We start from the raw sequence: 20,671 nt of genomic DNA, 5'->3' as shown, positions 1-20,671 counted from the left end.
TCTTGTCCAGACAAGTCTGATCCATAAATTCCCTGCTCTCTCCCACGTAGAGGAGGTACAGTGGCCTCCCGAGACTGAGTGTACAGAATAAGAGATTTAGATAGATTGCATAATTGTATTACAAGCCTCCAGATGAATAGCTCTTACGGATTTGTGACTTATTCAGCACCACTAAACGTACTGCAGTTTTCATATGCATGCATAGCATAAATTTACATCTATGCACTCAGTTTGTAATGAGGTCAGTAAAGCAGCTATTGCAGATCGCATACACTACTAAGCGCCACGCGTTAATGAGAAGTTTGAATAGATATACGAAAATAAGATCACTCTTCACAGCCATCAGTAATACTTGTTACCATGACCTACCAGCAAGTTCAAATTAGATGGTATATGGCCTACCCATCGAAGCATCTGGCTTACCTCTAGTTCTAGACGATATTCTATCCCTCAGATCATCCAACCTCTGGATGTAAGCTTCCAGGGCAGAATCAGATTGTACGGCTAAATGCTGCCTTTGCTGCTGCGACCCATCTTGATCTTGTCTATCACCATTCCACGTGTTCAATGACTTGGTAGCAGAATCACAACGTACATCCCGAGATGGGTCACTTGATGCTCTACGAGCATCTGTGGTGGCAGATGCAGTTGTCAAAAATGGCAATGAGTCTTGAATTCCTCTTTCAGGTGGCTGAAATACCACCGGATAATGACGAAGGCGTGACATATGACCAGCACGTGTACTGGTACTCCCAGGAGTACGGGAAGAGTGTGAGAACCCTGTATCAGCGCTAGTCGCCTTGGTCCCTAGAACATCATCTGTCATTCTTCGCCCTCGTCCAGGTCTATAAGCAGGATGTTGCCGAAGTATTTCTTTTGACTCCGGATATCCAAAGTGACTCCATTTGCCAGCTAGGAGACGAAGACGAGTGACTGCAACCACAGCAACAATCGCTTTTCTCAGCCTAAATCCTGGATGCCGAAACCGTTGGCGGCGATTGGTATCGCCAACAGTACTCACGTCCGACAGAAGAGAAAGAGCAGCTCGTTCACAATCCTGAAAGCCACCGAGACGGACGAGAAGAAATCGCTTCTGAAATGCGAGTGATTTGCGGAATCCTTCAGAGCGAATAAAGAAATCATAGTAACAACGAGCCTACAACACACAGGAAAGATTAAAAGAATTTTAGTGCAAGTTACAAATGAGATCTAAGAAAGCAAGCTGTTCCTTAAATTATAGTGTTTCCGTCTATACTGTAGGACTGCCTGTCTGCATGTCCATGCACTTGTCTATTTGTGTCTACTAATACAACAGTATATATACTCCTGTCAGTCCACTCTATCATCTACAATAACATGTTGTTACTTGCCATTTCTATACTGACAACTATATTATATACACTATGACATATAACTCAGTATGTAGACCAGACGCTCTACAAACCAACACGGACAACCTACTTCTTTATAACTGTTAATTGTTTCCTCTTTCCACCATTTTCTGTCTTCCTCTTTGGTTTTCACCGCAAGCTCGAGCTCTGCTTTATCTCTCCCCCATGCAATTTCCCTTTCATCCATCTCCACTTCCACTCTTTCGTTCTCCCTTCTCCTGTACGAATCAACGGCCTCCTCCAACGTCAACAAAGTTTGTCTAAGTTCAGCCTTCTCTTTGGTAAGTTTCTGAATTGTACCCCGCATGTCTAGCAACACCCGCCGAGTTGCTTCATCCGCAACGGGTGAGCTCTTCTTTTTGAAACGATGTTCTAAGTCAAGAAGTTTCTGGGACAACTCAGCTTCTCGTTTCAGCCATTCCGACTTCTCTTGCTGTCTCATTTGCGTCTCTGATTGTTTTTCTGTGCGTCTTTGCTCTTCCCTTTCAGCTTCCCTTTCGCGTTCCACTTCTCTCTGTCTTTCTCGTGTTCGTTCCATGGCTCGTTCCATTTCTCTTTCTTCTTCTTTCAATCGCTCTCGTTCTTCACGCTCCAACTCTCTAGCGACATCTGCTTGCCTCTCTTCTTGTCTTTCAGCACTGCCTTGTTTCTCCAAGCGTTTCATCTCACTCACGGTGTCCTTTATTTCTTGAAGCTCAGCCTCGAGGCGTCGGATGTTCTCACGCCTTTTGTCTAGGTCTTCCATCAACTCTCGCACTCTTTCTTGTGTTTCTCCAAGCTCCGACTGTTGTCGGTTACTTCTTCTTTCTAATTCACCTTTGGCACTCGCCAATTCCTTTAATTTGTGTTTCATCCTTTCAACGACGCCATTAGAGTCACTCAGTTGTCTGTCGCTTTCTTGTTTTGCTCCATGCAATCGTTTTTTCAATCTCTTCACCATTTCGTTTGATTCACTCAACTTAGATGCCGTCTGGTCCGTTTCAGCTTTCTGGAACTGAAGATCTGCCTCTGCCGTTGTCTTCATTGACCGTTCAGTAGCTAACAAAGCAGTCAACTGCCCGTTCGCCTCACACTCCCTTTGTAAAGCTACAGAAACGTCGTGCAGTCTCTCTTGTTCATTTGCCACTTCACGTTGCCAATGATCACACCGCTCTTTCTCTTCTCTAAGAGTAGATTGCATTGCTTCCACAGACGTTTGCTTCATTTCAAGTTCCTTTCTCATTTCATTCAACACTTTCTCCTTCTGTTGACAATCTCTTTCAAGAGCTTCTGTCTTTATCTGCTCCGCTTTTAACGCAGACCTGACTGCCTCTGCAGCTTGCTGCTGCTCATGCAGCTGCGCTTGAAATGCACCAATTCTTCTCTCTGCTTTGCCGTCCATACTGTCAGACGTATTTGTCAGCATGTCTCTCATTGCATCCACTGCAGCCGTCATTTCAGCAACACTTTGCAATGAATGAGACCGGTCAAGTTGCAACGCCTTCTGTACTGTATCAATAACCTCTCGACCGTCTACGGATAATATCCAAGTGAATGAAAAACGGCTGCATAGAGACGACAATCTGTTTCTGTTACCTTCACTAAGGTTGTTTCGACTGCGCTGCCACGTCGCCTGAATATCACGAAGCACTTGTGCCGTCTACAAAAAAAAAAAAACAATAATACCGTACACAAACAGTCATATGGTTTGGGGTGTTTCATATTACATGTGCGTAAGCTTCTGATCGAACAGTTTGAAGAAGTTTGTACACTTGATGGATTTCATTTTCAAGCGACGACTGATCAGCCTTCACTCTGTCATAAAATATAGTTAACTATGCAACCAAGCAAATGACCAAATAAGCAAACACTTCAACACAGACAAACATCCACATGTACACAGCCTTTATACAAAAAACCATCATATGAAAATATATCAGTTAGTTCTCCACCTATCATAAGCAAATGTGTATTCAACAGACAAAGCTCTACCTGACAAACATACAAATATAGATACAGGCCAACAAACAGATAAATAAGCAAGCTGACCATCCGACCAACAGGCTAACAGACAGACAAACAAACAGACAAACAAAAAACAGACAGACAGACAGGCCTTGTGGCTTTGGAGTAGATAATGATGAAAGTAACTTGGACATTACTGAACAATTGACAGACAGACAGGCAGGCAGGCAGGCAGGCAGGCAGACAGACAGACAGACAGACAGACAGACAGACAGACAGACAGACAGACAGACAGGCCTTGTGGCTTTGGAGTAGATAATGATGAAAGTAACTTGGACATTACTGAACAATTGACAGACAGACAGGCAGGCAGGCAGGCAGACAGACAGACAGACAGACAGACAGACAGACAGACAGACAGACAAGTCATAATGTGTACGTGTATTTAGTCATATATAGTGTGCATTGTAGTTTTAACCAGTTTTCATGTATGTACTAGACGTTATGGACACGTAGATTAGCTATTGCTTTGGTGCTATAGTTCATTTATAAAAAAATATATGTATTGACAGACAGACAGACAGACAGACAGACAGACAGAAGCACACATTAAAAATCAGCTTCTGTATAGTTGTGCCAGAATCATACCTATCTTTTTGTGCCTCTGACAAACCCAGCAAGTCTACTGCAGTCGTATGAAGCCTCTGCAAAATACACAACATCAACAAGAGTACACATAAACATCATACCTAACAGAGTACCTCTAAAGCGTGTCCAATTTCTTCACTCTGCTGTTGTTCACTTCCTGAAGTATCGGTGGCTTTACTCCAATTAGCAAGACTTAGCAGTTCCACAAGATAACCATCCAAGCGTTCACAACGAGACACTTGCTTTCTACATCTTTCCAGCATGCTATCACTCTCGTACGCTACACATGAACAGACACAAGTAAGAAATTAATGTTTACTAGAGGTTTGAAGACGTTCATTGGCAGCAAACAGCATAGCTAAACTACCAAGTATTGCATTCGCCATCACAACAAACCTCAAATTCAGCAATAAATAGTGCATAGTAGTCTGTTTCAATTCCATGAGCATATCTAATCAAATCTTGCAAGTGACTACGCGGTTCTACCATTTCCTTTAATTATTATCGAGTTACTCCACCCAGTCAGACAGTTGTAAGGTAAAGCACAGTCAACATTGAGCCTGCACATCTCAACGATGTAATGCATCATCACATCTCTATGATGTGACGCACAAGCAAAACTAATGTACAAACGTTGCCCCGTGAAAGATCGCTTAATCTTTGTAAGACTTTTTTTAGCCTTTGGTAATGTTTTAGTGGCTTCGCTCAGAAACTGACAGCATTCCAATCAATCAAACATGCATATTTCAGGGACAACACTAGCAGAAAAACAAAATAAAAAATAAGTTGAATAAGAACAAACAATTGTTCATAAGTCACAACCATTGATTACATCGCTGTACCGATCTGTTGCATCATTTGTAGTACATGCATTACTTACTGTTCTCACCTTCATCTTGAATCATATCTGGATCAGTCTGTGAAGAGGATGACTCTCTTGTCACCGAATGTAGGCGCTGCTCTAGTGTTTCTGCCCTTGTTTTGAAGTCAGAGATTTGCTGTTCTGCCTGCCTCAACTCAACACTTCTCCTTTCAATAGCAGCAATAAGTTGTTTGACTCTGCTATGTAGCTGAGCGATGATACGACTTTTCTCAGCTAAGTTGGCGTTGAGAATTTCCACTTCGTCACTGTGCTCGCTTTCTTGTTCCAAGAGACGTTCTTCAGCTACTGAAAGCTTAGAATAGAGTTCCTGACGTAGAGACAAACAACCACAGCGCATCACAATTCACAAAATAGCAGCAACTCACAATAGAAGGCATGTAGAGCACAAGGTAGAATGGAAACAGACAACAAACAAATAGACAGACAGACAAACAGACAAGCGGCAATACTAAAAGAGTAACAACAAACAAACAAGTAAAAAGGAAAGTGAAAAGACAGGCAATAAAATTCAGCAAGAAAGCCTGCTACTTGCTGATTCCTATCTTCACGCACTTCCAATTCCTCCTTGACTGCTTCTGTATCCTCTTGTCTTGCCTGGCTCTGCCTCAATTCTTCAACATTCTATTGCATTTTAAGACAGTAGATTGTCAATACAACATTGAAAACATACACAAACATTGCTTTACTAACCTCCCTCAACAAGTCGCTTTCTGCCAAAACCAGTTTAACTTGGCTCTCCATCTGCTCAGCACGCTGTTCTGCCAATGTACATTTCTCAACTGATTCGTGTACCTGTTGTTCCAACTCTGTAGCATGAAGCCTTGCCTCTCCTAATAAACGTTCCAGCTCAGTCAGCTGCTCGCCCATTCTTGTCTTCTCACCATGATCATTCCATTCTGTCATTACACCAACATCTGAAGTAATTAGAACCGGTGCTGCTTGTTTCTCTGTCAGCAAAGCAATCTGTCTCTGATACACAATCTCACGAGATGCCCAAACTCGTAGATGTTCTTCCTTTTCACTTACAAGAAAGTTTTTCTCAACTAGAGCCAAATCCAGCTGATCTACAGTAGCAGACAGACCTTCAGCAACATGCTGCTTGTCTTCCAACTGCTCTTTCACCTCCCTTTCTCTTCGTTCCAGGTCAATTACTTCATTTTCTTTTAGTGCAAGTTGCTGTTGAGTCACAACTAGCTGTTCCTCAACTGTCTCCAACTGGTCTTTCAGTCTATTATTTTCATTTGTTACAGCAATGGAAAAGTCTTGATTTGACTCCATGGTTTGTCTTCCTATTTGATTCACCAGCTGTGACTTCAACTCTTGAAGTTTAGTTTGTGTCTGCTCTAATTCATTGGACAGAATTGTCTTCTCTGCCTCTAATTCTCTCACCGATTCATCTTTCTCTCCAATCTGTCGCTCATAGTCACTAATTATCACCTGCATTTGTTGCTGCTGCTCCTCTTTTAACTCATCTACTTCTCTGTTCTTAGCATCCAGATCTTCTTCTAAGAATTCTTCAGCAATGTCTGCAGGCAATGCCCTCTGTACTGTTATCCTTTCTTCATCTAGGTTTGCTATAGCTCTTGTCAAGTATTCTTCAGTAGTCTCATCAATTTTGTGTGACTCTAACATTGCATCAATTACCGGTTGTTGCAGTTTCTTAGACTTCACTATTTCTCTTTGCCATCGCTGTCTTTCCCTCAGCACTCCCACACTCTTAGCCTGCACTTGAAGTTCAAGCAACCTTAGCTGCCTTGGTTGCTCATACTCAAGTCGAGCTTTTTCAGCTAAAATCTGTTTCAAGTGATCTTGTAGCCTTTCAATCTCCAATTTCAACTGACTGTTTTCTTCTTTGAGTCTCGAATTGTCTTGCCAGGGACTTTGTTCTTGCCACTGCTCTGCCTTTTTACTCACACCTTCTTCAGTAAAGTCCTGGTCTTCAGTTGGAGATACTCGAGATGTCAAACTATGTATCTTGACCATACCAACAATTTCTTCAAAAGACAGTTTGCCACTTTTCTGCCCCTCTAGCAGTCGGTATGCTTCATCTCTGTCTCTTTCAGTGTTTCTAAGTTGCACTCGCAGTTCTCTAACCTCCAATTCAGCTTTTGTTGTTTGATCATTTTCCTTCACAACTAACTCCTCGTTCTGCTTCTGTGTCACCATTTCACGTAGTTGTTCCTCTTTTGTTACCAACTGCTGCTCTAATTGTTGCTTATCGTGTTCCAGAGTTGCTATGGTCATCCCTACACAGTCAAATTGTTGCTGCAATCTCTTCAGCTCACTTCTAAGTTGTCCATAGTCTTCTGTCTGTAGATCTGCCAATTTCTTTTCAAGTGAAGCCTTTCCAACCTCAAGCTCAGCTGCGTAGGTCTCAACTTCATCAAGTTTGGACTGCACAGAACGAGCAGCATGACACTCTTCTTCACAACGAACACTCAGCCGTTCAATGGTTCCAGTCAGTTCAGTCTGGCTTTGCTGAAGTTGAGAAATAATAAGCTCTTTCTCCTGTCAAAGTACACACATTAGTCTGTTATGAAAAACTTAGCATCTACATAATTGCAACAATTTACTGATAAGAAAGTACCATCAATGCACACCATGCATAGATACATCAACAAAGATAAGACAGCAAACAAACGAGTAAATAGACAAACCGATCAATAGACAAAGACACAAACAGACAGATGACTACACACTCATGATTATGCATCCCAATCAACTAGTGTTGGCTTGTGGCAGACAGACAGACAAACATGCAAGCAGACTCACTTCCAGTTCTTGCTCCATGTGAAGCCTATCAGATGGCGTCTCTCTTTCATGCTCCTCATTCTCCATCACTGCAAGACGGTTACAAAGAACGTCATTTTGCTGCTTCACTGCACTGATCTCTTCTTCTAATTCAGCCACTCTGTCCATAAGAGACTGCCTTTCTTCATCCAACTGCTGTTGCTTCAATTCTACCATTTTTGACTTTTTGACCAAGCATTCCATTTCACTAGTTAGTTGTCGACGCACTTCTTCCACTTGATGAAGAAGACCCTGAGCCTGATCTCTTTCTTCTTCAGCAACATTTCTATCATGTTCAGTTTGTTGACACTTATTGAACATATTCTCATTCTCAGCTACAATACGTTGAACTTCAGCTCTCATCTCACCCAATTCAATGCAATGACTTGTGCTCTCACATTGGTAAGCTTTTATTTCATCCAAAAGCTTTGCATTCTCTGCTATCAGTGTTGTTATATCTTGCTCATGTGAAGCAACAACTGTGGCTTTCTCTGCACTAGGCTTTGTCACTGTTTTACTGACATCTTCCAGTTTGACTTTCACTTGTGTCACAACGTCAATTAACCGCTTGACAGATGCTTGAAGTCTGGCAACAACGTCAGCAGCTTCGCTGACTCTAATATCAGTAACACGAGTGATCTCACTGATTGACTCAGCAACAGTGGAATCCAACAGAGTTCTATCGGCTTCAGTCACTGTGCTGACAAGAAAAGAATCACTGATAGCACTAAGACTTAAACGTGAGTTGTCACACACTCCTTCATCTGTCTGTGCTGATGCTGTCAAAGAAAATGGTCTTTTCTGAGAGCTGTTGGCTTCAATTGGACTTGTCTGAGTACTAGAAAAGGCAGGCGTGGCTGTGGCAGCAACACCATCAGCAACAACTGTAGATTGCAATACTAAAGACTCATCTATACTACTAACACTGTCATCAGAAAGACTCTCTCCAGCTTCACTGCTGCCATCTAAGTGTGGTCTATCGACATGAACACTAAGAGCAGTAGATTCCTCATGTGCAAGCAATAAATCAATGCTGTTGTTGATCACCTGCTCCAGTTCAAGAGCAACAGCTACTTGATGAGAAAGTGTATCTACAAGTTGTTGATTTGCTGCTCTCAGCCGTTCGCCTGTGTTGTTAAGACAGTTGTTGTCTTCTTCCACAAGCAGTGCACGATTAATGTAAGTTTCTCGTTCTCTCTCTTTCTCCATAAGACGCTTTTCATAGTATTCTGTGTTTTCCTCAAGTTCACTGTGAGCATCAACTGATTGTCTCTTCAATTCAGTCACCTCTGATTCCAACTAGACACAACAAGCTAATAAAAAGAAGAACCACAACAAGCCAGTAACATGGCACCTCTTCAATTCTAGATACACAGCCTTCTAGTTTCACCATCAGCTGTTGCTTTTCAGCCTATAATTCAAAAACCATAAAATGTCAAGAATATTAGATTCTAAGACCTCATGCTGACAGTGTTGTGCTTGCTACAAATACCCAATACAAGAGTACATGCTGTGCTCATGACACAAGTGCTGTAAGTTTAGGTAGTAATTGCTGCCTGTAGAGCGTCATATAACATGTGTTTATTACATGTACTTAGTTTGTAAGCCTGAAAGGTAACATCTAAACTCAGACTGTTCAAGAGAGAAGAGTATATCTAACAGTCAACAAAATGTATGATGCATTTTTCTGCTACATCAGAATCAGCGATTGTTTTTCAGTTTATACTTTTCCAATATTTTCTAAATTTTACCTGTGAGACTTTCATCATATTTTGTATTTGATGTTCCAACTTCTGCTTCTCATCAAAAGCAACATCTAGCCGTGTCTGCTCTTCTCTCAACTGACTTCTCAACTGATTTTCCAGCACACCTAGCTCTCTCTGTTTACTCAACTCCCATTCGGCTTTCTCATTGGCATATCTTGACACTCTCACCTCCAACTCCGTCTGCTTTTCCTGAATCTTGTTCTGCAAAAGGAATATCTCTGCTTTCATTTTCTCTTCAACAGTAGCAATCTTCGACAGCTCAGTTTGCTCTCTTTCCTCACGTAAATGACTCAGTCTCTGTTCATACTTGTCATCAGTCTCAGCTTTAGCCTGCTGAAGATCCCGTTCAAACTCACTTAGCAGTTTATCAATCTGCCCTCTGTGTTGCGAGTGTAACTCAAACGATTTCTTGTCTACCATCTGTTGAGCCTCCCTGTCCCATTCCTCACGAATGGTAGCTAGATCCTGAGCATGACTCTCTTCAAGCTTTTGTTTTAACATCTCCATTTCTATTCTCTTCTGCTGTTCAAATTCAATTGCTTGCTTATCCAGTTCAGCTGCAAGATTTTCATTTGTTTCAGAAAAAGCTTGTTTTTCGATTTCAAACTGATGGCTAAACTCAGCCTCTAGAGCTTGCTTTTCTTCTTGGAATTGCTGAGTAAGACTCTCTTCCATTTGCACTACCTTAATTTCTTCTCTCTGCTGCTGTTTTTCGAGTGCATCTTCCTTTTCTCTTATGTGTTCTATGTGAACTTTTTCAAGCTCTTGCAGCCTCCCTCTTTCACTCTCCAAACGAACTCGATTCAACTCCTCTAGCATTTGTCTCTCACATTCAAGGCGAACTTTCTCCAGTTCTTGTTCTTGCTCTTTTACCAGCTGATCAGTCACAGCTTTGAACTTTTCCATGTGAAGTGAAGACAGCTCATTCTTCTGTTCTTGAAGCAATCTCTGTGTCTCTGCCTCTTGCTCTTCATGCAACTTGTGATAAGCATTTTTCTCAGCCTCCTTCACCATCTCCTCAGATTCCTGCAGTTTCAAGTTATATTCACTTTTCAAAACATCTTTCTGTTCTTCTAGTCTTGCTTTCAGTATATCATTTTCTCTTTCCATTTCACTCAAAGTTTCATCAAACAGCTCCTTCATATGAGCTTTCTCTTCAGTCTCAGTATGCAAAGATATTTCAGTTTCACTTAGACGTTGTGTTATGCCTTTCAGTTCAACTTCAAGTTGCAAGATACTATTTTCAGTTTTCTGTCTTAGATCTGTTTCTAGCAAAGCAAGTCTTGAATCAAATTCTGACTGAAGCTCTGTCTGCATACCTTGTGTCTCACATGAATGCTGTGATTTCATCTGCTCAAATTCCAAAGCATGAGACATTGTTAGCTGAGATACAACTGATGCTACACGGTCATTTGTTTCATCAATGACTTTTTGCTTCTCTTCATCAGCCTGCTCTCTAAGTGAAGCAAGATCACACTGATGTAACTGAGTCATTTCATTCAATCTTTTTTCAACAGTTTGCTTATGCTGGTTCTCCAATTCTTCCTTCAGTCTCTTCCATTCTTGATCTTGACCTACTCTCATTGCTTCCATTTCCTTCTCAAACTGACTCTCCATCTCCTGTATTGTCTGTCTGTGCTCATTTGCCAATCTCGATTTCATTTCATCCAATTGCACTTGAGACTCCTGTCTCAGCCTCATCTCCAGTGACAATAGTTCACCACTGTGCTGTTTCATCAACATCATTTTTGATTCTTCAAACTCACTCTCCAATTGTAGCTTTAGATGTTGGTAACGAGCTTCTGTCTCAGACACACTCTCTTGAAGCTCGTCAATGTGTCTGGACTTCTCATTTGCAATCCTACTCTCCACGGAAGTGTGAAGTTTAGCAATCTTCTCAGTAAATTTCTCCTCCATTTGAGTTAGTTCATCAGCATGCAAGTGTTTAATGTCCTCTTTCTCCTGTTTGTGTTTCCTTTCCAACTCCAACAACCGTGATTGGAGTTGATCGACCTCCAAAGTTGTGTCTTCACCAGCTTGCCTCTGCTGAGACTCAAATTGATGTTGGGCAGAAGTAAATTTCTCCTTCTCCTTCTTCAGTAGCTCACTAAACTTTTCTGTTTTTTGCCTCAGCTCTTCGTCATGCCTGACCTGTTGTGTCTCTACATCTTGCAAGTGCATTTCCTGAAGAGCTTTTATTTCCTTCAGCATCTTGTTTTCCATGTCAGTTTGCAGCTCTTCAATTGCAAGCTGCTTCTGCTCTTCGCATTCATGCCTCATATTACGCATTTCTTCATTGTGTTCATCATTCAGTTTTACCCTCAAAGTCTCTGTCTCCAGTTGACATTTCAGTGTCATTTCAGATTCCTTGGACTCTAAATCCTCATGATATCGTTTTTCTAAAGAGTTCTTCAACTCTTCAAACGCCTCACTGTGCTGTTCTTGCAACAAATGACACATCTCTGTCTTTTCTTCTCCATGTTTAAGCTTCAGTTCCTCAAATTGCATCTGATGCTCATCTGCCATGTCTCTTATGCTTAGTTCAAGCCTGCTGATCTCCTCACTGTATCTTTTTTTCACTTCATCCACTGTTTTCTCCCACTGTAAACTCTCTTGCTGAGACATCAACTTTCTTTCTCCTTCATATTGTATCCTAAGTTTCTCTTCTCTCTCTCCCCACTCAAGTTGTTGTTGTTCAGTTACCTCTGTCAACTGACGCTGATATTTTTCCTGCAGCTGCTCTCTTAGTAAGTGTAATTGCTGTGTTTGATCCTCACTGTAGCCTTCAGTCAGAATGTCAATCTCTGTCTGATGGGCATGTTCTAATTCTGTTCGAGCATCTTCCAATTTCTTCATAAATTCCTTTTTGGCCTCCTCCCTGACCATCTCTATTTCTCGTTGATGTCTAGCTGCCTGTTGCAGTAACCTATCCTCAATCAAGCGAGCTGTTTGTCTTTCATGAACGTCCTTGACTGTTGCTATTTCTTGCATTCGTCGCTGATCAATCTCCTCTCGAATCAACTTCTCCCTGGATATCATCTGGGAATTCAACTCGGCCTTCAGCTCATCCACCTGAAAAAAAATACAAAGGCATTCATATAAGATACAGTCTGATTACTTAAGCTCATGGGTAAGACAAAATCAATCCTTTAAACACACACACACAATAAATGTCCCTGATATTACATTACATTTAGTGTGAGATGATTCCTTTCATTAACTAGTACATCCTCTGCAAAGCCATAACCATACAAACAACCACAGCTGCCATAACAAATATAAACTGTGAAGACCCATAACATGCAAGAAAACCTAAAGTACCAGCGCAGTAACTTAAATTTGCATGCTTGAATGTATATAAGCAGGATCAAATGTCACAACTCAATCTTCACTAGTTATGTGCTCAAGTTTTGTAGTAAACTTTTCCACACTCACATGCTAAGACAATGTAGTAGCTCATTATCTTTGTGTCACCTAGTGGCATGACAAAAGAGGAGGAGCTGACTATAATCAATAATCACAACACCAATGACACAAATGTCTTGTGTAAGAAGTTCCAAACCAGCCTATCATCTGTCAATATCATTTGTAGCTATCAATCATGTTCTAGTTAAGTACATATGCCATCAAACAGGTTTGCATCACGTTAAACAGCATATTCATGACATCCACAGAGCAAGCCAGCTCCAACAAGTGCCATGCATACAACTGAAACTTAATTAAGACTACTCCTGTTGCATGATACTTGAGTCACAGTATGTTCTATAATTTAAAATGCAATGAGAGTACACTTCAAACAACAGACTGAATACGTGCAAGTTCTTGATTTATAAAAAAATTGACACTAATGTTCTCTCTCCTGGAAACCATTTCTCAAAATTTTCTATTGATTACCACAATAATACACAAGCATACAATAATCTCATACAGTTCTATCCTATCATGGCAAATCCAGCAACTCATTCTATTTAGAGACAGACAAGATCTGTATATAATAACCATGTCAATAAAGACATCGTTTGCATTCAAATCTGGCACCTCATGCTATATTGAACTACATTAGCTTCCTGTTAAAGCATGAATACAGTCATTCTGACTGACAGAAAAAATGAAACATGGATGGTACAGCTATGCCAGTTATGTAATAGCACTTGTAAGACATGGTAATCGACAGCAAAACCTTACCTTACATATGAAGATTAGAGTAGGCAAAGCTGAGGCACATGTGAACTTTCCTTGACTGCATTGCATACTCAAGAAAGAAATCAGATCTTTGGTTTACTACTAACTTCTAGCTACATGTTATACACTTTGAGTCACAACAAGTTGTACATATTGTAGAAACTGTTTATTGTATTCACGCTACTGATAATTTCCATCGCCAAAGAGTCAAGGAAAGTTCACATGCGATACAAAGTATCATGCTACAAACGCTATAAACAGTTCAAAATATCATAAGTTCCATTCTAGCAGGTCTTTTGTCAACTTAACCGAGGTACCTTTCTCTGATGTTCAGATTGTATTTCCTCTACATTGTGTTGATGATTTCTTTCGAGCTCATCTAGTTGCTGGTCATGGCACTGTCTCCAGTCTTTCTCTGCTGATTCTAAGTCAGCTACTCGTTGAGCCTCTAAGTTCTTCTCAAGTTCAGATAAGTGCAGTTGGTGTTGACTATCAAGCGTTCTTTCCAGTTCAGACAGTTCAAGCTGGTGATCACCTTTGATACTATTTTCCCGCCTACTAGCTTCTTCCTCTTGTTCTCTCATGGCTTCTCTAATGCTATGCACACTGTGCTCCTTCTCATCAAGAGCTTTTCCAAATGCTGCCTTATCTCTTTCGAATTCCTCATTCTTTGTTTGCAGTTCTCTCTCTATTGCTTGAAGTTCAGATTCTAACTGCACTTTCTGGTCACCCAGCTGTTTCTCCAAAGACACCTTTGAATTTATCAGTTGCTCAAGCTTCTCTTTCTCAATCAGTTGCAGCTGCAAAGCAGCTTTTTCTCGAGCTAAGTCTTGCTCTAATGAATCATGCTCCTGCTGCCTTACAGATAGCTGTCCCCGATAATCACTCAGCGCTTTCTCTAAACGTTCCTTTTCAAACACCACCGATGCATAAGTCTGGCTCTCTACTTGAAGAGATGCCAGCTTATCTCGCAATGAGTCCCTCTGCTGCTTCACAGAAATCAGCTCTTTCCCAAATGACCTCTGCAACTCTTCAGATACCTGAGTGTGTGTCAACAGTTCATCGCGCAAATCCTCCAATGCTTTCTTCTGCTCCTCAGTTTCCTGTTCCAGCCCTGCCCTAACCAAATTTACATCTGTCAGGTCACTTTTGAGTTGCTCCACTACTTCTTGTGACAATTTCAGCTGAAGTTGTGTGTCGCTCAACAGTTGCTGAAGAGCACTGTTTTCTCTTTCAAGTGTATTCAGTTTGATCTCTTTTTGTCTTTGAGATTCGTTCCATTCAGCTCTGAGCTCCAATTCAATGCCTGCTCTCTGCTGTTCCTCATCTTCTCGTTTCTCCATCAGCTGTTTTCTCAGTTGCCTAATACTCTCATCATACCCAGCTTTCTCTTCACCCAACATTTGTTTCACTTCTTCTAGTTCACCTTCAACTTTCTTAGTAACCTCCCTTTGAGTGGACAGCTGCTCATTTAACCTTCTCTTCTCTGCCTCAATCTGCTTCATCCTTTCATTCATAGACTCTCTCATGTCATCATCATGTCCCCTCTGCCCTTCCAGATCTGCTCTTTTTCTGGCAAAGTCTCTGCTCTCCTCTTCTTTTTCCTGTAGTTGCCTACAAAGGTCTTGATTTTCATCTTTTAGCCTTTCATTTGATCGGGATAACTCAGCCTTGTCTCGCTGCAAAGTCTCATTTTGCCTCTTCTGCCACTCATTCTGTTTTAGCAACAACTCCCTAGCTTTTTCCAGCTCCTCACAATCTACTTGAAGACGCTGTAAATCTGACTTTTGATGTGGTGACTCCAATTCTTCAGCCATTTGTCGTTCCTGTTGTGAAGTGTTTTGAAGACTAGTAGCTTGATGTTCAGCTGTTTCACACCTTTGTTTCCAACTTTCAATATTTTTGCTGTGCTGACATTCTAATTCATTTCTTACCTCTTGCATTTGTTCAATGAATTCTCTTTGCATTTCTGTCTCTTTTGCTGCCACCGCTTGCTCTATTTTTGCCATATATTCTTCTTTCACTTGCTCCAGATCAGCACGCCTCTGACCTTCTTCTCGTCGTTTCATCTCAACATGAACTTGTTCTTGGTTTTCCATTGTCTGTCTTAGATGATCGATCTCTCTACTATGTTGTTCCTTCAGACTCTTCAGTCTCTCAGTCGACTCCTGTCTCACCAACACGCTTTGTTTCATGGCATCATCTTTGTCATTCTTCAATGTAGCAATCTCATCTTCCAACATAGGAATCTGTCTTGCCTTTTCACACTCCAGTTCAAAAGTTGACTTCAGATCATTCAGCTCTGTTTGGAGCATCTCCTTGTGATAACCCAAATCCTGCAGTTGATCCTCCAAACTCTTCATGAAATCACTGTCCTTTGTCCTTTTCTCTTCCAACATTTCATAACTCTTTCTCAATTCTGACAAATCCTTCATCTCTTCTGACAGTTCACCGAAACGAACATTCAGTTCTTCTTTCTCTGATTCTATATCATTTAGTTGTTCTTTGGTTATTTGCAGTTTCTCTTCCATGTCTGTATACTCATTACTCATTGCCTGGACTGAGCCACTCAGAGTCTTATTCTGTTCAATCAAACGATTGTTTGTGGCTGTTTGAGCCATCAATTGTTCTTTGTACTGTTCATTTTCACTTTGTAGATCAGCAAGCTTCTGCTGAAATTGAACGCACAAATCTTGGACTTTCTTGTTTACATCTTGTTCCACCATAGATTTGTAGTGCTCCATCTGTTGAGCATATGCTATGTCTAATTGAGACTTCAATTCCACTTTTTCCTTCTCGAGCTTTTCTTTCCACATGTTCTCTACCTCTTCTAACTCTCCATTGTGTTTAACTATCAGCTCCTGCACTTCAGCTACGTGCTTTAACTGAAGTGCCTCTATCTTGCTTTGTTGCACTGCAGCAACAGGATTTTGATCTTGCATCCTCACTCTCAACTCATCCAATTCCATCTTGTAATCAGCCAATTGACGTTCATACCACTGACTCATTTCTCTCTCTTTTTCAGACAGTTTAGATGCCATTTCGTTCTTGATTTGAGCTAATTCACCATTCACACGAGAAATTTCTGTTTCAAGTGACTCTGCTGTTAATAGTTTTGCTTGAAATTGCTGTAACTGAGATTCAAAAGCTTGTTTAAGTTGCTCCTGATTGGACTGGTAAGCTACTTGTAATTGCTGCATTTGTTGTGAGTAAGTAAGTTCAAGTGCTGACCGTTGCTCTCCCCATTTTGCTTGCAACATCTTATTTGTTTCATAAGATTGCGTCAGTTCTTCTTGTGCTTCTCGCAGTTGTTGCTGAGAATCATCAAGTGCTTGCTGTAACCAGCTTGCACCTGTAGCACCTACACTTGCCTTTTGTTCTACTAGCGCCTTATTCTGTTGCCCTAATTCATCTAATTCTGTCTGCAGAAGTTCAAGTTGAGAAGTTTTCTCTGTCAACTCTGATTCAAGCGACTGCAGTTGCTGTCTGGCAATCTGCATGCCCTGTTCCTGAGCAGAATCACGTTGACTACGAAGAAACTCCACCTACAACCAAGTCAACAGTCAGGGTTAGAGCTCACACACAGCATGCTCAGCATATTCATCCATTCTCGCATTCACCAACTGCTATTGAAAGAACAACCTAACACCTACACATTCCACTTCCCTTCAAAACATTTAGGCCTAACGCTTGCTACACTATCCAATACGGTTAGCTACAAATGAGATCACATGTCCACACCTGCATACATAAGCATGTAATCTAGCAAGAAAAATCATGTCACATGCTGTATCTAATCATGCTACGCATCCTATCAATCAGATAGGATGAAGCAACCAGATGCATAAATTTTGCGTACTTTCAATTAACACAAATATAAATCACATGCTGATCACTTTGTCCATAACCTTACAATCATGAATGTGAGAAAAAAGGTACAATGAGTCACAGAGTTGCTCAAAATACTCTCTTTTGACTTTACAGAACACACTCAGTCTACAGCTAAAGTTGGTTGTTGCAATCACAAATAGTTACACTTCAGTTCTGTTGATTCCTTCACCTCTTCTCTTCTTCCCACAATCAAAATCTCATTTCAAAACCACACGATAGCATAAACAATTGTTGTGTGGCAATTTCCAGTATGTAACATTTTCTGGACATGACGTCGTCGTGATTGTAGCAATTGTTTGGATTACTTGATTAATTAAGTATATAAGAGATAAACATTCAATATTCAATGCACTCTGCACTAGTAACTTAATAATTAAAAAATGTGAGAATAAAGAATAGTAACTGTTGATTGACATGTTGACATAGCGGTCTTCCTGTCTTACACAGTGTTAATCGATATAGTCAAGCAATTTACTATATAAAGCTCAAATTGTCTGTCTGTCTGTCTGTGTGTGTGTGTGTGTGTGTGTGTGTGTGTGTTCGCGTTTGGCAGCCACGTCTTTTGTCCGTTCGCAACCAAAATCGGCACGTACACTCGTGACGCACAGGGGAAGGTTTACGTAAAAAATTAAAAAATTATGCACCGGGTCCCCATTCGAGGGGTCGACCCCCTCGTAAAATTTCTCGATGACGCAAACGCTACACATTCCAGTTCATTCGAACACACGCCCACACCAGTCCTGTGTAGACTCTACGCATTGTCGTCCTTCGCAAAGCTTCGAGCAATCGAATATCTCTTGCCGACGAAACTTACTCTTCTAGCGCTTTTGTTTCTCTCCAAATTCTGATTGCATTTGCACCGAATCCAACCTACACGTTTTCTGCAGCAAGCGCTACACGGGGAGTGTGTCGATTTCTATCGAAACAAGCGCGAAGAGCAAGATTCGAATTCATTCAGCATATTCGAGACCTTGTAACAAAGATTGCACGTGACGTGTCCACAGACCTATTTTTACACTACATGCAGTATCTTTCCCGTACGAAGGACGGGCCATGTATACTATTGACAATATGTTGGCTGATTCTCACATTACAATTAGATCTTGGTACTCTAAGTCTCAAACGTTACGTAGTAGGCAACTACAGCAGTACACACACACACACACACACACACACACACACACACACACACACACACACACACACAAACACACACATGCACAAACGCACACACACACACACACACACACACACACACACACACACACACACACACACACACACACATGCACACAAACAAACAAACAAAACAGACAACATGCTGATATAAGCCATCACTGACGTCAACAAAATGAATCATACATGTTGGCATGATTTCATCAACGTCAGAAAAATGGCTCATACAACCACATTGTGTCTTCCCAGTTATTCAATTAAGTTAAACAAAAAGCCAACTGCTTCAGTAGACTCCATGCATAGACAGACAACTAGATTTTTGCCTCTCATTGCCAAACTACCTGTTCTTTAAGCTTGACGATCTCCCTGTCCTTGCCCTCCATTAGTTGTAGTTGCGACAATCTCAATTCGTCGTTCTCACTCTGTAATTCACTTAACTGTCGATTGACCCACGACCTGTCACCACCATCAGTCTTGTTGTCTGGCATGCCACCGAGATCCATTGTTCCCTCAGTCATCAGCTCATGAGTTCCTTTACTAGGAGATAAGCTACATTGTGAGATACCAGACACTAACGACGGTTCAGCCTCCTGTGAGAATAACACAGATTTGAATCATTGAAATCAATCAATAACATACAGTAATGTGATAAACATACCTGCAGCAAGTCTTCAAAGTCGTCTGTCTGCTGAGCCAATATTTCTCTTGCTCCAGCGGCTATGCTCACCTTCACATACAAATTTTAAAAAACTACCACCTATGTGATATGTAGTAAACTCGTGTGTGTGTAAAGATGCAGCCACTAGAATTATGAAAACATGCCACTAAACTTCATTACTGTATCTGGTTGTTTCCTGTAGTAACTGTCTGCATATACGCTCGTCTGCCATATATACAAATGTCAAATAGGGTTCCAAATTGTAAAGTCTGACTCTAGCCTTGGTAACAAGTAACCAAATGTTTAATTAACCAACAAGCTGATCTTGGGTAAGCATGTGAGCAATGTATGTGATTATCTCTTGATTAAATCACTCAAGCTCATGACACAAAGTTGATTTGACGTAACCTGACTGCGTTGAGCAGGTAACCTAGGCTAGCTAGCTGTTCTAATTAGAGCTAACGCGCGCTAGCCTGACAGTTAGAATACAAAAGAACCATCTGAACTAATTAAACGTTAATAATCACAACAGAAATATTTCTCTATCGTGTTTCACTACACACATTCTACCTCCGAATCAAACGGTAATGGTGACACGTTTCCAGGAGTGTGATGTCCCGTATCAGGTCCACATAATGGAGTGGCCACGCTCAAGGAATCCTCAGTCACAGATGCCGGCTCTAAGGCGCCAAGTTCATCTTCTTTTCCGGACGTTTTTACTGTTTGTTTCTTCTTCTTAGTTCCCTTGGCCCTCTTCTTCTGGAACTTCAGAAGCTAGAAAGCGCCGGATGTCAAGGTGTTGAACGTTTGTGTACCTATTGTTTTAATCGTAAGTTACCTGAGCTTTCCCGGCTTCCAGTTTGCTTTTTCTCTCTTCTTCATCCATTCTTGCTGTTTCGATATTCAAAAGAGAAAACAAATTACACGCACCCACTCAAACGCATGATCTTTCCGAGCATGCGCCATTACGTAGGACCCGTATGTGCGAAGGTAAGAAGAAAGGATGGACTTGGTGTTTGTTGCTAATCTCATTTCCGTCCGTCGTTTCTCTCACAGTGTCGTTTTTAATTTGTCGGTAGCCTGGTTTTAGTACTAGCTTGTTGTTTAAATCCGCTTTGTTTATTTTGTCTGTCTGATAGCTTTGCTAAATTTCTAGCTAACTTACAATACGATATGGTGTGTACTGAAATAGTAGTTAGTGTTAGTCATATACGTGTTTCATGTTTCTTTTTCTGTATGTCCTAATGTGGCTCTAGGAGCAGTCCTGTAATTGGTATAATTAAAATCTAGGTTATGCTTAAGTAATTAATTATTTATTTAATTAACCAGATCAGTTTGTTCT

General features: G+C 41.0%; 1 protein-coding gene across 2 annotated transcripts; it reads right to left on the bottom strand.

The window, feature by feature from the left end:
• Positions 1-96: 96 nt before the first annotated feature.
• On the bottom strand, positions 97-20,304 carry LOC134193398 (A-kinase anchor protein 9-like). 2 transcript variants are annotated; one of them, XM_062662230.1, is made up of 18 exons: positions 20,168-20,304; positions 19,900-20,103; positions 19,330-19,398; positions 19,013-19,261; positions 13,922-17,149; positions 9,408-12,494; positions 9,011-9,067; positions 7,639-8,955; positions 5,557-7,374; positions 5,419-5,487; positions 4,864-5,173; positions 4,097-4,263; positions 3,984-4,039; positions 3,098-3,185; positions 2,967-3,030; positions 1,462-2,903; positions 424-1,156; positions 97-365 (listed from the first exon to the last, which is right to left on the bottom strand). In XM_062662230.1, the coding sequence occupies exons 1-18, from the start codon at positions 20,213-20,215 to the stop codon at positions 343-345; spliced, it is 13,029 nt and encodes a 4,342-aa protein (XP_062518214.1). In that variant the 5' UTR covers positions 20,216-20,304; the 3' UTR covers positions 97-342. The 2 variants fall into 2 exon arrangements, with proteins under 2 accessions (XP_062518214.1, XP_062518215.1); XM_062662231.1 differs by having other exon boundaries at positions 4,873-5,173.
• Positions 20,305-20,671: the final 367 nt, after the last annotated feature.

This window comes from Corticium candelabrum, chromosome 17, assembly GCF_963422355.1.
Source record: "Corticium candelabrum chromosome 17, ooCorCand1.1, whole genome shotgun sequence".
In the NCBI taxonomy this organism is placed as follows: Eukaryota; Metazoa; Porifera; class Homoscleromorpha; order Homosclerophorida; family Plakinidae; genus Corticium; species Corticium candelabrum.
The sequence above is the reverse complement of the archived record's forward strand: the minus strand, read 5'-3'. Positions and strand labels throughout refer to the sequence as shown.